Source organism: Clavelina lepadiformis, chromosome 4 (assembly GCF_947623445.1).
Source record: "Clavelina lepadiformis chromosome 4, kaClaLepa1.1, whole genome shotgun sequence".
Taxonomy (NCBI): domain Eukaryota; kingdom Metazoa; phylum Chordata; class Ascidiacea; order Aplousobranchia; family Clavelinidae; genus Clavelina; species Clavelina lepadiformis.
In genome coordinates this window covers 18538226-18552424 of record NC_135243.1, presented here as the reverse complement: position 1 = coordinate 18552424, position 14199 = coordinate 18538226, and the positions used below count along the sequence as shown (strand labels likewise).

At 35.4% G+C, this 14199-nt stretch overlaps 1 protein-coding gene, 4 non-coding genes and 4 pseudogenes across 6 annotated transcripts; all 9 read left to right on the top strand.

The window, feature by feature from the left end:
• The first annotated feature begins 22 nt into the window (after nucleotides 1-22).
• On the top strand, nucleotides 23-11189 carry LOC143451376 (uncharacterized). Of its 2 annotated transcripts, none has more exons than XM_076951870.1 (25): nucleotides 23-1217; nucleotides 1458-1530; nucleotides 1663-1809; nucleotides 2043-2112; nucleotides 2392-2537; nucleotides 3527-3599; nucleotides 3701-3882; nucleotides 4746-4952; nucleotides 5041-5104; nucleotides 5215-5276; nucleotides 6105-6222; nucleotides 6319-6418; nucleotides 6694-6767; nucleotides 6905-7132; nucleotides 7330-7390; nucleotides 7687-7758; nucleotides 7937-8058; nucleotides 8243-8311; nucleotides 8522-8628; nucleotides 8775-8978; nucleotides 9178-9392; nucleotides 9567-9690; nucleotides 9786-9911; nucleotides 10031-10234; nucleotides 10422-11189. In XM_076951870.1, the coding sequence occupies exons 1-25, from the start codon at nucleotides 1147-1149 to the stop codon at nucleotides 11046-11048; spliced, it is 3546 nt and encodes a 1181-aa protein (XP_076807985.1). In that variant the 5' UTR covers nucleotides 23-1146; the 3' UTR covers nucleotides 11049-11189. The 2 variants fall into 2 exon arrangements, with proteins under 2 accessions (XP_076807985.1, XP_076807984.1); XM_076951869.1 differs by having other exon boundaries at nucleotides 7684-7758.
• Nucleotides 11190-12229: 1040 nt separating this feature from the next.
• On the top strand, nucleotides 12230-12348 carry LOC143456210 (5S ribosomal RNA; annotated as a pseudogene).
• Nucleotides 12349-12459: 111 nt separating this feature from the next.
• On the top strand, nucleotides 12460-12578 carry LOC143455461 (5S ribosomal RNA; annotated as a pseudogene).
• A 110-nt stretch (nucleotides 12579-12688) lies between these two features.
• Nucleotides 12689-12807, top strand: LOC143456591 (5S ribosomal RNA; annotated as a pseudogene).
• A 110-nt stretch (nucleotides 12808-12917) lies between these two features.
• Nucleotides 12918-13036, top strand: LOC143453788 (5S ribosomal RNA). The gene has a single exon (XR_013115441.1). It is a non-coding gene; the product is annotated as a 5S ribosomal RNA (ribosomal RNA).
• Nucleotides 13037-13147: 111 nt separating this feature from the next.
• Nucleotides 13148-13266, top strand: LOC143454196 (5S ribosomal RNA). The gene has a single exon (XR_013115831.1). It is a non-coding gene; the product is annotated as a 5S ribosomal RNA (ribosomal RNA).
• A 111-nt stretch (nucleotides 13267-13377) lies between these two features.
• LOC143454298 (5S ribosomal RNA) lies at nucleotides 13378-13496 on the top strand. Its single transcript, XR_013115929.1, has one exon. It is a non-coding gene; the product is annotated as a 5S ribosomal RNA (ribosomal RNA).
• A 110-nt stretch (nucleotides 13497-13606) lies between these two features.
• LOC143457727 (5S ribosomal RNA) lies at nucleotides 13607-13725 on the top strand. Its single transcript, XR_013117408.1, has one exon. It is a non-coding gene; the product is annotated as a 5S ribosomal RNA (ribosomal RNA).
• Nucleotides 13726-14000: 275 nt separating this feature from the next.
• Nucleotides 14001-14119, top strand: LOC143455816 (5S ribosomal RNA; annotated as a pseudogene).
• The last annotated feature ends 80 nt before the right edge of the window (nucleotides 14120-14199 follow it).

The following is a 14199-nucleotide window of genomic DNA, read 5'->3' as shown; positions in this document are numbered from 1 at the left end:
ATAGTCTAACCGTTGCGCTAGGCCTAACTTTGATGAGCAGTAAAACGTGTACAGGGTTTGAAAGTACAGTGTTTACGTTTGAGCAACACCAGTATCTCGGAATAGTGCATTGCATTTTGCGGGCCGTTGAATTAAAGTCTGTTTCGGTCCCACGCAGGTTTGTTTTACTTGAAACTACGCCGATATTTTGGCAGTTTGATTAAGTATTGGTTGTATTGAAGTGTACATCAACGTTTTCAACAAAATTGAAATAAAACCTACACCGTTTATAGACTGCCTACCACGACACCGTTGGGTAAGTTTCAAACTGCATAAAAGACTAACACCTAGGCAAATACCAGGATATACGTGGAAGGGTTGAGGCCGAACTGCTAAGTGCTAACTCTGTCTGTTTGTGGTGCCCAAAAGTCGAAAAATAAGTTCTCGCATGCATTTCCCTGACACAACATATAGAGGTAACGCTTCGCGCGCACGCAATCAGGATTTAAGGTTATTGCATGAGATGTTGAACGACGTCACGGCAGTGTTAATTTATTGTATACTAACATATTCAGGTATAAACGTTTCGTAACGACCGTAAAGAAGCCTAGCAATTACCTATTTGTAAAGAAGCATGTTTAAAGGCTCTCAAGTATTAGCTAGGCTGCTGATTAAGTAATAGATTTAGTTGCAACCTACTGGTTAGTCTAGAATATCTTTGGACTTTAGACCTACCGGTATATTTTTGTAGCAGCTTGCAACAGTAACAGTAGCAACGGGGCAGCATTATAATTGAAAAAGAAGTAACATCATCTTATGAGGGCAAAATTGGCAAACTCATCATTCTGTCTGCACCATACAGTACAGTACTATGATACGTTTTGTCGCGATAGAGTAAAGGTGGATCAGCAGGAATTGTTATGGTGAATCCCCTACGTCGAAACATATCGTTATACGGCTTTTTTAAACTGAACGTAAAAACATTGTTTAATGCTTATACTTACTGCATCTTTTTGTTTCTTACTTTTTATGATGAAAGATGTATTCACTTTGGCAAGCGATGAAATCCATTTTTAAATTTACAAATATTTTTCGTGATGCCTGCAAAGGGCGTACAGGGCTAAAAGTTTAATTTATGGTTTAAAGTGTTTCATTGAAGCTAGCCTGATGCCCACAACTAGAGCAAAAACCACGTCCACGAAACTGAAATCACCAACTGTGTCAAATGTTACATTTAGGTAAAGGGTAATCTTTTTTGTGATTAAATGGTGGAATGGATATGCTAATGTTATAAACTATGTTTAAAACTTTTTTTTCTGTTTGGAAATTCATGAATGCTTGCTAATAGCTGATTTTCTGTTCCCATTCCTGAAGAAAGTTTTGACTTCGAAGACAGCAGCTACATTGATAAATGTGGAAACGTTTCAATACTTCTTATTTTGGTTTAATATATAATTTTTGTTTTATGTCTTTAACAGGTTAAATAAAGTTGAGTCATCCACTATTGTTCAAACTTCAACGAAGACAGAATCGGTGAATTGTACACCTGAGGTAAAATTGTTATTGGATACTCTTGTATACTTTCGACTTCAGCATTCTAATTAAGTATCAATATCTCATTGTTCCAATTCAATCTGCATTTTGCTGCATTTCTTTTGAGTGCAGTTATTTGGATACTTTCAGGAAAAAGAGAAAGAAATCCGCTCAAAACCTTGTGGTGGGTGTTTACTGGTGCATAAATCATGCAAACCAATGCCAGGTTTATATGAAAATTATGAAATCACTGATGAGCACGCTGTTGAAGTTCGTCATCAGGCACTTGTTGAATCCGTAAGTCTTATGTAATCATAGGTTTTTTGATTAAGGCATTTTAGATTTATATAAGCACAAAAATGTAAAGCAAGGTTAAATTGGCAATTTTTAAGCATTTTTGTATCATTTTGTTACCCTAAATATATATTTCAAAAAATAATGCCGTCTCAAATAATTTTGTGGCATCTACTGTATATATATCTGTTAGTAACTGTAATTCTTGTGACTTTATTTGATTTTTACATATCAAGATAAAATTTCTACGAGAAGCAAGACATGAAGTTGAGTCAAGCAGGTTGTTTCCGAATTTGGAGCATACAGGTTATAATAACAGTATTATCAATGATATAAAAAATTATGTTAACCAACTCAAGCACTCAAAAATTTATTGCCAACATCAAATAAGTATGTGCAAGGTCTGTAATTGAAATGTCCCTGAATTTTCCTAGATCATTGTGTGCTTATGAGCATTTAAGCTAAATTTATAAAATTACAGCTACTTCATTGAATGCAAAATATATTTTGTAAAGTATACCAGATGCTTATTATTACACATATTGCAACTTTATGAAATTATGCAAATAATCTGCTATTTTGTAGAAGTAACAAAGGAACATTCTGATCAATGCGTCCTCTGCCACTCACCGTGTCCACTTTGTGGCCGTAGTTTAGAAAATTGTGAAGATTATGCCATTCGTTGTCGACGGAGCTTGCAGACAAGTTCAATGAGATTAAGAAAGCGAAAAGTAAGATAGATTATTGATTTTTGTAGCCATGTTGCAGTTTTTGGTTTTGTTGGGAAGTAAGACCAAAAAATATTCCATTGGTGCATTATGTTTTTTACCTGGCTGTAAATGATCAAATTTTTACAAAACTTCAATGTGTCCAGTTTCAGTAGAATAATGACTGTTTAACACAGTGCTTCTCAAACCGGGCCACTTGGCTCACTAAAGGGGGAATTTTTAATTCCAGGGAGGAAATTTTCTCTAGGGAGGAATTGGGGAGGAAAAACTGTATATGAAAAAAACTTTAAATTTTTAATTTTATTTGTAACAGAAAAATCCTCTCGAAGAGGTTGTTTAGATGTCTACAATAGTGCGCGAGGGCAAGCTCCTTAACTGCAGTGACTGACGTTATAAACGTGTCTGTTTGGTTCATAATCATAATGGCTATTGTTTTCTCTTTATTGTTAGTAAGGTACTTATAGAACTAGCTAGTAAGCTAGTGATGAAAAAAAGAGAAACACACGATATTTGCGGAGACCTTCGAGCAAAACTCACACGCTTTTCTCCTCGATTTTCTTTATTAACTTCTCAACATGAGGCTCACGGTTCTCACTAACAATGAGCAACGATTTGTTTGTAAATTTGTTTGGTTATTTTGTGAGAGCGTGCTTTTGCAATTTTGAATTTTATTCCTGAGATAAATGTTCAAAAGACATCATCCAGAGACAATATTCAGGTAGTGTAAAATTTTGGAAATTTTTTTTTGTGATTTTTTGGGGGGGAGGAATTGACGGTGTTTTGGTTGGTAAGGGAGGAATCGGAAAAAAACTTTGAGAACCACTGGTTTAACACAAATAGTCTTTAGTCGTAGCTTGCATGTATTTGCAAATAATGTAAGTTGCAAATGCAAGCATTGGTCACCTTTGTTGGATATAATGAAACAAACAAAAGCTGTTGTTTCAGTAGTAACCAGTTAATTGTTTTTGTGCTTTTACTTAAACTTCACACAGATAGGCAAGGATGAGTCACCTAATGAAGAACCAAAAGCTAAAAAAGCAACTAAACCACAAACTATCATGGCAGGTACGTTGTATTACATCCAAACAAAATAAAAGTTACAGCTTTTCACAATGGTTGATAAACCTGCAAAAGGAATGTTTGGACAAAGTGTTGTCTTATTTTAGTGGTCAAACCATTATCAAAGACTCAAGAGAAACCGTCAGTGGCAATTAATCCGACTGCTACAAACGTTGTCACTTTTTTATCCAATGATGGCACACCGTACAAATTTCCTGTCCTTAGTGGAGAGCAAGTCCAACCATTTCTTCTCAACACCGGCAAGCCCAATGAGAATTCAAACAAACCAGTATGGAATCAGAAATTTGTCTGTTTACAGTTGCTGTGTCTGAACCTGTTTATATTTTATCAACTCTGCCATAGTCACGAAGTTGCATTTTTGGAATTACTATCACCCGCATATTCTTTGGTGCTTTGCGATATAATTAGCTAAAGCAACAGAAAACACAAAAGCACAAATCTGATCTTTTCTACTTTTGTACATTGCTATGAAACACAATTCTAGTTAGTAATTGTTGCCACACAAAATAGTGTATTAAATTGTTGAAGCTACTGTTATGTAAAACTTAGCCAAACGTTTTTTATCCAAGACAACAATCTTCCCAAAACACCAGCAAACTTTAATATACAGTACCAATATTCGAATGAAAAGTGTCTCACGAATCTACATTGTGTGGAAACTTTTCAAAAAGTTTAAAAATTCCTTCATCAATTTTACAAATCTGTTAAAATGCCCACAAGCAGCAGTCCAACTAAGTCACCACCATTGCAAAATTTTGAAAAGTTTTCGCATACTTTCGTGATCACAACAATCATATAACAAAGTGATTGAAACATCAGTTGAATTTTGATCAAATTTAGGCCAAAATCTACTTTTCTGTAAAGTTGCAATTTTGCAAACTCAGGAGTATTGCGGAGCTGATGATATGTTTTAGATTGTTTTTGATAAGATAGTATTGGGTCATTTCGTTATGGTATATTTACTGAACTTTACAACTTATGGAATTTGTTGAATGTGAAATGTGGTCATTAGATGAAAATTGTTGGAATTACATTTCAAAAATATTTCACTGGAACTCTGTTTTATGACTATTAATTAAATTAACATAGCAATGAAAGCTTGTAGCGTAAATATCTTATGGGTATTTTCAGGTAATGACAGTAACATTGAAATCCACTCCATGTACATCATCTGCTCACACAGTGTCCAAAGCACGGATGGTAACAGCAGTTTTACCACAACACCTTCCAACATTTAAACTGCAGTCAGTTGCAGCGAATGTCAAAAACGTTGAACCAGTTACATCCCAGACTCCGCTGCAGCCTATTGTTACTTGTGTTCGAGTTGCAAATTCTCAAGTAAATTAGAATTCCTGTTGTTTATGCTGCATTGTTTATTGTCATTACAGTTAGATATCAGACTAAATGTAAACCATGTTTTATTTAGGACCTGCCTTCTCCAAATAATGGCAGAAAGCATAGTATGACCACAAATAATTCTTCATCAACAGGTGAAAAAAGTTAGAATAGTTTCAATGGGAATTACTATAGATCCGTAATGAAAGTTACTGTTTGTTTTTTGTTTTATATTTTTTAATATTGTAATTTTTTCTGTTACTAGCCGGCAAACCTGTAGGAAACTTAGTCACCAGCATACCAGCAATTACGAAAAACAAACTTAAGGTATATTTTCAGATTTAGTTAATATTATTTAGTAATAAGCAGACAATCCAAGACCCACATGTTTGTCAATAGTAGTGCATTTCAGAAGATGGATTTTGACGTATTTATTTTCCACAAATTACTAAAGCTTTCATCTTGATTTTCAAACATTGATAGAGTGATAGACTATTCTAAATCCATCATTTCATAAATATAAGTTTTTGCAAAATGATGAAATCTAGAACCATTAATCTGAACCACTTCATTTTTAAAGCTTTCCGTTCGATAAATAAGCCGAGGAATAATGCTGTGTTATCATTCAAACAAAATGTTTTTAATATAAGGTAAATAGATCAAACTTGCTCATGCAATAATGCAAAACTTTAACCTCTCCAGTGTTCTCCATGTGTGCATTTTCCAACACTTTTGAAAATTATGAATTGGTTGTGAAAAGGGTTTATGGCCAATGCTGTAGCAAGCAAGTTGGGTGCTTATTTCTGGTCAGCTTTCAGTCTGGATTTATAGATTTAGGCCAATTTTAATGATAATAGACAATGTTACAATTTAATAATTTGACTAATGGAAAGTCTTAATAACTTTCTATTAGCCAAAAATGTGTGGGTTTCTGTCAGTTGTGAGCAAGGTGATAGATTTAAGCATTCCTTGCTTGTCCGGTATTTTGATTAAGAGAAATGAGCAAAGTTAGCAGATTTACATTAGCACAATTATCAAAACATATTATTTATGTCGTAACAAATTCCTTTCCTTATTTTAGCACATACCTACTTGTTTCCTTTAATTTATCAGTTTATTTTGTTTTCAATGTTTAAAAGTATTTGCTCCTTGCAGATTCAATCAAATGCATCAAGTCGAGTCAAATATCCTGCAAAAAATATTGTTTTATCCAAAACCACAAGCAAGAAGCCAGTACCAATTTCTCCTGCTGCCCAGAAGCCTGTACCACACGGTAAACAAAGTTTCTAAATGATTTGTCATGACTTCTTACTGACATAGAATCTTTACATGAAATACATTTTTTGTAATAAAATAAAACCTTTGGCAGTTGAGTTTGGAGTTGTTCCACGTAAGGTGGCAGAAACATTTCACAAAATCTATTACAAAAATGGATCATTGACTGGTTGTATTAGGATGGCACTTTCAGTGTGAGTTCACCGACTTGTACTACATCTTTATGTGAAATTATACTATACATTATTATTTCTATGATGAGTATTTAAAGAAGCTAAATTTCTGGCCAGTATTTTATGGTACAGAACTACAGACATACTGCAATTTCCTGCATAATTTATAAAGTGAAACAGTTGTTATATTTCAGTTTTATAGAATATGTTTTAGTTATTACATGATACCGTTTTATTTTCAATTTTTGCAATCAGTGTTTGTAGACCAAAATTCAGTTTTTCTATTTTCTTTTTAGTGCACCACTTCTTAAATACAAGTACAAATTTATGAAACAAGATTTATCTGCTGAAAACAGCTGTATCCTAATTGGTATATATATATATTACTTAATCTCATGCATTCCAGAGCTTTAAGCTTTTATTAACTTGCTATAATACTTTTCATTTGAATTATCCTGACATATTATTTGTAAGTTATTAATTATTAATTATAAATGTTTTTTTCAGGTCTCCTTTCAGCACATGATGTAAAGTCTGACCTTGACATGGAATTAAAAAATCTGGATGAATTTGTGAAAGACAACCATTTGAACAGTCGTGCTTCTGCTTTAGAGGAATTATTATTTTCACCTCTACAATGCAAAGAAACTCTTAACGACACTGATTTGAATAGGCCTTCAGAATTAGAAGGATTATTATCTTCATTGTCGCAGCCCAAAGAAGCTGTTCAGACAGGTCTTCAATTAATCAATTTATCAGTTTTGTATGTTTTTTATTCTCAGAGAAATTGTGACTTGATTAACATAAAGCCTAAGTTTTAACTAGTATAATTATTTATTATACTTTGGATTATATAGTTTTGTTCTGGAGAATTTGTTAAACTTGAGTTATTGGCTAAGACTAGCTTATTTGCCTTTTTTATGATTGTATAGGCATGACAACAAATACCTCTGCTTCTCATTTGGCTGCACCAAAGAGTGGTGTGACTGCAAGGTGGTGTGTTGTGTGTATTAGATTTATAATATGTGTAGTTACAAAAGCAAGTCACCCAGTTGTGTCATGTTGATTGAGCGATATCATTGGCAGCCAAATAAATCAATCACAATCATTCTGGTGCATTTATTATATAGTTGCTGATTGTCTGCAACACTATCTTTCTACTGTCAGATACTGGTATATCATTTTGCATAAGGTTTGCTAATAATTTTACGCAATATGAAAATGAAAATTATTTATACCTTTATCAATGGTTGTTAACATTCTAATGTATTCTTTACTTTCTACAGCAGAATTGAGCACAATGAAGCAACTCCTTCGCCTCAACCGAGATGCCACCGACAGAAGACCAATAAAGTCAAGGAGTGAGTTTACTAAAATATGAAGACAGCAAGTGATGTCCTAACTTTTGTGGACATGCTTTACATGATAAACATATAGGTTAAGTGACTTATTTAAATTTAATACCAAACTTTGTGACTTTTTGTGCTCTCTTTTATGCTTTGGATATAAGGGTTTCTCTGCACATTGCATATTTCACAGTTGGTGGTGCAAAGCGTGCAATAAAATGTTTGGGAAACGGTATCACTATGAGAGACACTGCAAGAGTGCCTCACACAAATTTTTTTCGATGCAAAAGGAAAAGAAAAAAGCAAAGTTATCAGGTATTCCTTACTTACTGATTTTTGCACAACTTTTTTACAAGAAAATCTCTGCAACATTGAAAATTTTCTGACTTCATGATTGATTAATGACGTACTAATACGGTTGATATAATATTTGCAACTGCTGATTACGTATACTGATGTAGTGAGTATATGAAAATAACAGTTCCATTTTCATTTCTAGCTTTTAAAAGTAAAACATCAAAAATTGTCAGTAGTGAAACGACTACTAGAAACATATGGTCTGCATCAGGTATTTGATTTAATTCACATTTAGTATGCATTTTATTCCTTTATGCATCAGCAACAAAAATGGTACGTGTATATTTTGTGCAAAAAATTTTACATTATCCCCGAATCTATCAAATTATTACCCCTATCAAATCTTGTCTATTTCAGGGTACAAAGTTATCTATTTTATTTGTTTTGAGTTGTAAATCATACGTAAGTTTATTTTCCATAGTGAAGAGAAAGAATGAACCTGAAAACTCAAAGAGAGTTATCATGAGAAAGAAACCACCGGAATCACCAAGTGAATTTTCTGCACTTTTACATCAATCATTTCAGTCGGTAATAAACTATGTTCCCCAAACCCACTTATTGCTACATTGAATACATACAATGAAACGATTATTTTATGGCAAGCCAAATTACCTAATGTATTGAAAGAGGCAATTCATACTTTTTGTTGTATGACTGTTATTCTCCATTTGCAGATGGTTGCTCTTCTGGACACTTCAAAACGGAGAATATTTAAATGTTATATTTGCAACCAAGTAAACATAGCAGGTGAAGATTGTTTTCTAAAACATCTTTGGAGCCATGGCGCCTTGTTCAACCATTCGTGTGCCTGGTGTGGCCTGAAGTTTGAAGATGCCACCATGATGCAACTTCATATCACCAAAAAAAATTGCGACATGGTTTGAATAAATTTATACTTGAGTAGTACATATACTATCTCTGCTATTTAGCCTAACCTAAACAGATCGTTGCAAAAAAATAGAAAGCTTATAAAGATCATTCTGTTTGACTTTGTTTGATTGTATTAATGTGTGATACAGGATAGTGATTCAGAAAGGTAATTGTTCTTCAGACAATAACTTGAGTGATATTTTCCAGGGTGTTAAGAAAAAGACAACTTTGTTGACATCAAATACAATTGGAAAGCTGACTGGTTACACTGGGATAGTTCCTCAGCATTACAAGCCTTTCTCTGTTTTCAAGCAAAGTGACAAAAGCACAATAGCAAAGTGCAGTTTGTGTCCTTTTTCAGCTCCAGACATAAACTCCATTACCTACCATGCCCGGAAGCACGTTGGCGATTACCCTTACAGGTCAGTTCAAACTTTTACCATTCCAAAAATATAAGTGTTTAAACATTTCTGTCGCAGCATTGTGGCTCATAGTATGAACTACATAGGAACTATGTAGGAACTTCAAACAAAGGATACCGCAATTATAATTATGCATTGTTTGAAGCTCATTCTAGTTTTCGCAATTACGTGCAGATGTTCGAAATGCGTATTTGGATCTGTCTCCAAACATCTCTTAGTCTTACATCAAAACAAAAGGAGCCATGAAGGTTTCTACGTGATAAGGAGATCTGCCCCTTTAAGTATTGAGGAAAAGAAGGTAATTCGTCCTAGTCATTGAACTAGTAAACAAATTACAGTTTGTCAGAAAAAGTTTTGTGAAACTTAACAACACTATTTATGTTCCATTTACAGAAAATTGAAGAGATTGTGAGGCAGAAGTTTCACTTCAATGAAAAAGGTTACGTTGAAGATTCAAAGCAGCTTGGCAGTGATGAAACAAGCTGGGTGCTTGAATTTCAGGACTTGAATGACCATGAGGTACAAGTCAGAGATTGCTTGCCGCTCACGTTGTCTTTTATGTCAAGTTTGTAATTCCCTACCACAAGAGCTATCGTGTAGATTTTCATCATACTTACATATCAAATTCAAATTCCCAGGAATACGTGAAAAAGACTGAAACGAATTTGACTCCAGACAAGGCAAACACGAGTAAACATAAAACAAAGGAGACGAAAAATACTGATGAAGATTCATGGCTGTTCTGTAGAACGTGTAATTCGGCTTTTCTAGATAAGGGCACATTTGATGATCACAAACTAGAATGCAAGCAGGGTGCATCAATATGGAAAGCCGAAGAAAAGGTAATAACTGAACAATGACGATCTTATAACCATACATCAATAAGTAATCACATCTACAACGTTCTTCGTATGTTAATTGTTATCTTGATTCAAAGAGTACATTTCAAAAAATGGCTCTATTTAAAAACAATGTTGACGGTGAAGCCCACGGTTCTAAGTAACTAACATTTGTGCCATCATTTTACAGCTTCCTGCGCATGATGAACGTACTATGAGTGACGATAATGAGTCTCACTCAAAACGCAAAGATGAACAACTAACCAATGATAGTTCTTTAACAGCTGCTAATCTCAACGATAAGAATTCAGAAGAAGAGATCGAAACAGTTCGCTACAAAAAAGGTGCAAAGTTGGAAAATTTATCTGATAGGCTTCTGGCCAGTCGTACGAATTTTACAGCTGGTGAGAATCTCTTTGATCCCTTTTCTCATGCGGAATCAGTCAAGAAAGGAACGTCTTCTGATGCTCCAGCAACATCTTCTGCGCAGTTACCTGAAACTTTCGGAAGTCGACGATCACGAAGCAAGGCAATACCTCAAAAGATTAACAAAAGTCAAACTCAAACTAAAGATCCTAACTTAAGCGCTTTCTCAGTGGGAAACAAAACAAGCCATTTGAAGGAAACATCCAAATTCTTTCACGATGCGTTTGACTTGTTTGATGAAGCCGAAGAAGTATCTGCCATTCCAGAGAAACCCAACGATGATATTCAGGATGATACTGACATATATAAACGTACGAACGATTATACGTTGGACGCCCCTCCAATATGTTTCCCGGAACTGGTGGAGGCATTAGACCACGTCTTACCTTAAACATGTTTATGTCAACGGTTGCAACACCCCTTCAGTTTTTCTTTGCTTGTTCTTATTATGTTCGTTTTTTCATAAAGCAGTTCTTTTTCTAACAAATTCTTTCATATTCAACTTCATGCTAAATAAACCTCATAAAATATATTCACACTTTGTCAATAACAGGCTTGTTGTCACTGCGATTTTTTCAAATTGGCCTGGATAATTCAAACAGAAGTCAGGGTATTTGTCAAAATAATCATTTTAATTCAATGCGCTGTTAGACTTACTGAACTCCACTGTTTATGACTTGGTTCTCGTAATGAGTTTTTGAATGTAGCGCAACTATTTTAATATGACGCTTGGCACGCAATGTCTGTGAAGTTTTTTTATTTTAAAATTACTCGTTGCACTTAAAGTTACAAGACCTTGACGTTTAAACGAGATATTAAGTTAAATCGGTCCTTCGTTAAACATGGCGATTTCGATGAAAATAATTTTTGCTTTGAAAAGTATTGTTATTGGCTAATCAGAATGGCTCGTCTTAGTTTTCAGCCTCAGAATTAAACAAGCAAATGGAGCACCCAAAACCTTCCTGGTGGTATGCAAAGGTTAGGCTGAACTGTACTAAAAAGTTAATGAACGTGACCTCTTCACCTAAAATTATATAGCAAAGTAACGAGTTTGGCAAGCTATTGCATTGCAAGTCTGAATTAATACATAATTCAAAGAGAAAATTTCTGTTTTTAAAAACCAACTAACAAACCAATGACCATACAAGGTTCAACAAATACATTCTACAAAGTTAAGTAACCTTAGACCCCGCTTAGTAGTTGGATGGGTGACCGCCTGGGAATACCGGGTGTTGTAAGCATTTAAGTCATGCTGTATATTTCAATCAAATTTATAGCAACTGTTTGCCTTTGTCAAACTTCCTATGCAATCGAAGTATAGTTAAAAAGGCCATTTTCTTTATTTTGAAATCGCCTACGACCATACCAGGTTGAGTAGACCCGAGCTCGGAAGTTAAGCAACCGATCGGGCCCGGTTAATACTTGGATGGTGACCGTCTGGGAATACCGGGTGTTGTAAGCTTTTTATTTATGCTGTATATTTCAATCAAATTTGTAGCAACTGTTTGCGTTTTTGAATTTCCTGTGCAATCGAATTATAATTGAAAAGGCCATTTTCTTTCTTTTGGAATCGCCTACGACCATACTACGTGGAGTAGACCCGATCTCGTTCGATCTCGGAAGTTAAGCAAGCTCGGGCCCGGTTAGTACTTGGATGGGTGACCGCCTGGGAATACCGGGTGTTGTAAGCATTTTAGTCATGCTGTTTATTTCAATCAAATTTATAGCAATTGTTTGTCTTTGTCAAACATCCTATGCAATCGAATTATAATTGAAAAAGCCATTTTCTTTCTTTTGAAATCGTCTACGACCATATCAGGTTGAGTAGACCCGATCTCGTTCGATCTCGGAAGTTAAGCAACCTCGGACCCGGTTAGTACTTGGATGGGTGACCGCCTGGGAATACCGGGTGTTGCAAGCATTTTAGTCATGCTGTATATTTCAATCAAATTTCTAGCAACTGTTTGCGTTTTTGAATTTCCTATGCAATCGAATTATAATTGAAAAGGCCATTTTCTTTCTTTTGGAATCGCCTACGACCATACCACGTGGAGTAGACCCAATCTCGTTCGATCTCGGAAGTTAAGCAAGCTCGGGCCCGGTTAGTACTTGGATGGGTGACCGCCTGGGAATACCGGGTGTTGTAAGCATTTTAGTCATGCTGTATATTTCAATCAAATTTCTAGCAACTGTTTGCGTTTTTGAATTTCTTATGCAATCGAATTATAATTGAAAAGGCCATTTTCTTTCTTTTGAAATCGCCTACGACCATATCAGGTTGAGTAGACCCGATCTCGTTCGATCTCGGAAGTTAAGCAACCTCGGGCCCGGTTAGTACTTGGATGGGTGACCGCCTGGGAATACCGGGTGTTGTAAGCATTTTAGTCATGCTGTATATTTCAATAAAATTTCTAGCAACTGTTTGCTTTTGTCAAACTTCCTATGCAATCGAATTATAATTAAAAAAGCCATTTTCTTTCTTTTGAAATCGCTTACGACCATACCAGGTTGAGTAGCCCCGATCTCGTTCGATCTCGGAAGTTAAGCAACCTCGGGCCCGGTTAGTACTTGGATGGATGACCGCCTGGGAATACCGGGCGTTGTAAGCATTTTAGTCATGCTGTATATTTCAATCAAATTTCTAGCAATTGTTTGCCTTTGTCAAACATCCTATGCAATCGAATTATAATTGAAAAATCCATTTTCTTTCTTTTGAAATCGTCTACGACCATACCAGGTTGAGTAGACCCGATCTCGTTCGATCTTGGAAGTTAAGCAACCTCGGGCCCGGTTAGTACTTGGATGGGTGACCGCCTGGGAATACCGGGTGTTGTAAGCATTTTAGTCATGCTGTATATTTCAATCAAATTTCTAGCAACTGTTTGCGTTTTTGAATTTCCTATGCAATCGAATTATAACTGAAAAGGCCATTTTCTTTCTTTTGAAATCGCCTACGACCATACCAGGTTGAGTATACCCGATCTCGTTCGATCTCGGAAGTTAAGCAACCTCGGGCCCGGTTAGTACTTGGTTGGGTGACCGCCTGGGAATACCGGGTGTTGTAAGCATTTTAGTCATGCTGTATATTTCAATGAAATTTATAGCAACTGTTAGCCTTTTTGAATTTCCTATGCAATCAAATCATAATTGAAAAGTTAAGTGAAGTTAAGCAACCTCGGGCCCGGTTAGTACTTGGATGGGTGACCGCCTGGGAATACCGGGTGTTGCAAGCATTTTAGTCATGCTGTATATTTCAATCAAATTTCTAGCAACTGTTTGCGTTTTTGAATTTCCTATGCAATCGAATTATAATTGAAAAGGCCATTTTCTTTCTTTTGGAATCGCCTACGACCATACCACGTGGAGTAGACCCGATCTCGTTCGATCTCGGAAGTTAAGCAAGCTCGGGCCCGGTTAGTACTTGGATGGGTGACCGCCTGGGAATACCGGGTGTTGTAAGCATTTTAGTCATGCTGTTTATTTCAATAAAATTTCTAGCAACTGTTTGCTTTTGTCAAACTTCCTATGCAATCGAATTATAA

Excerpts from the sequence above, each read along its gene's own strand:
- LOC143451376 (XM_076951869.1), top strand. The coding sequence starts at position 1,147 with ATGCCCACAACTAGAGCAAAAACCACGTCCACGAAACTGAAATCACCA. Across the intron at positions 6,419-6,693 it reads ATTAGGATGGCACTTTCAGT|TGCACCACTTCTTAAATACA; the intron begins GTGAGTTCACCG and ends TTTTCTTTTTAG. Across the intron at positions 9,912-10,030 it reads AGGACTTGAATGACCATGAG|GAATACGTGAAAAAGACTGA; the intron begins GTACAAGTCAGA and ends TCAAATTCCCAG.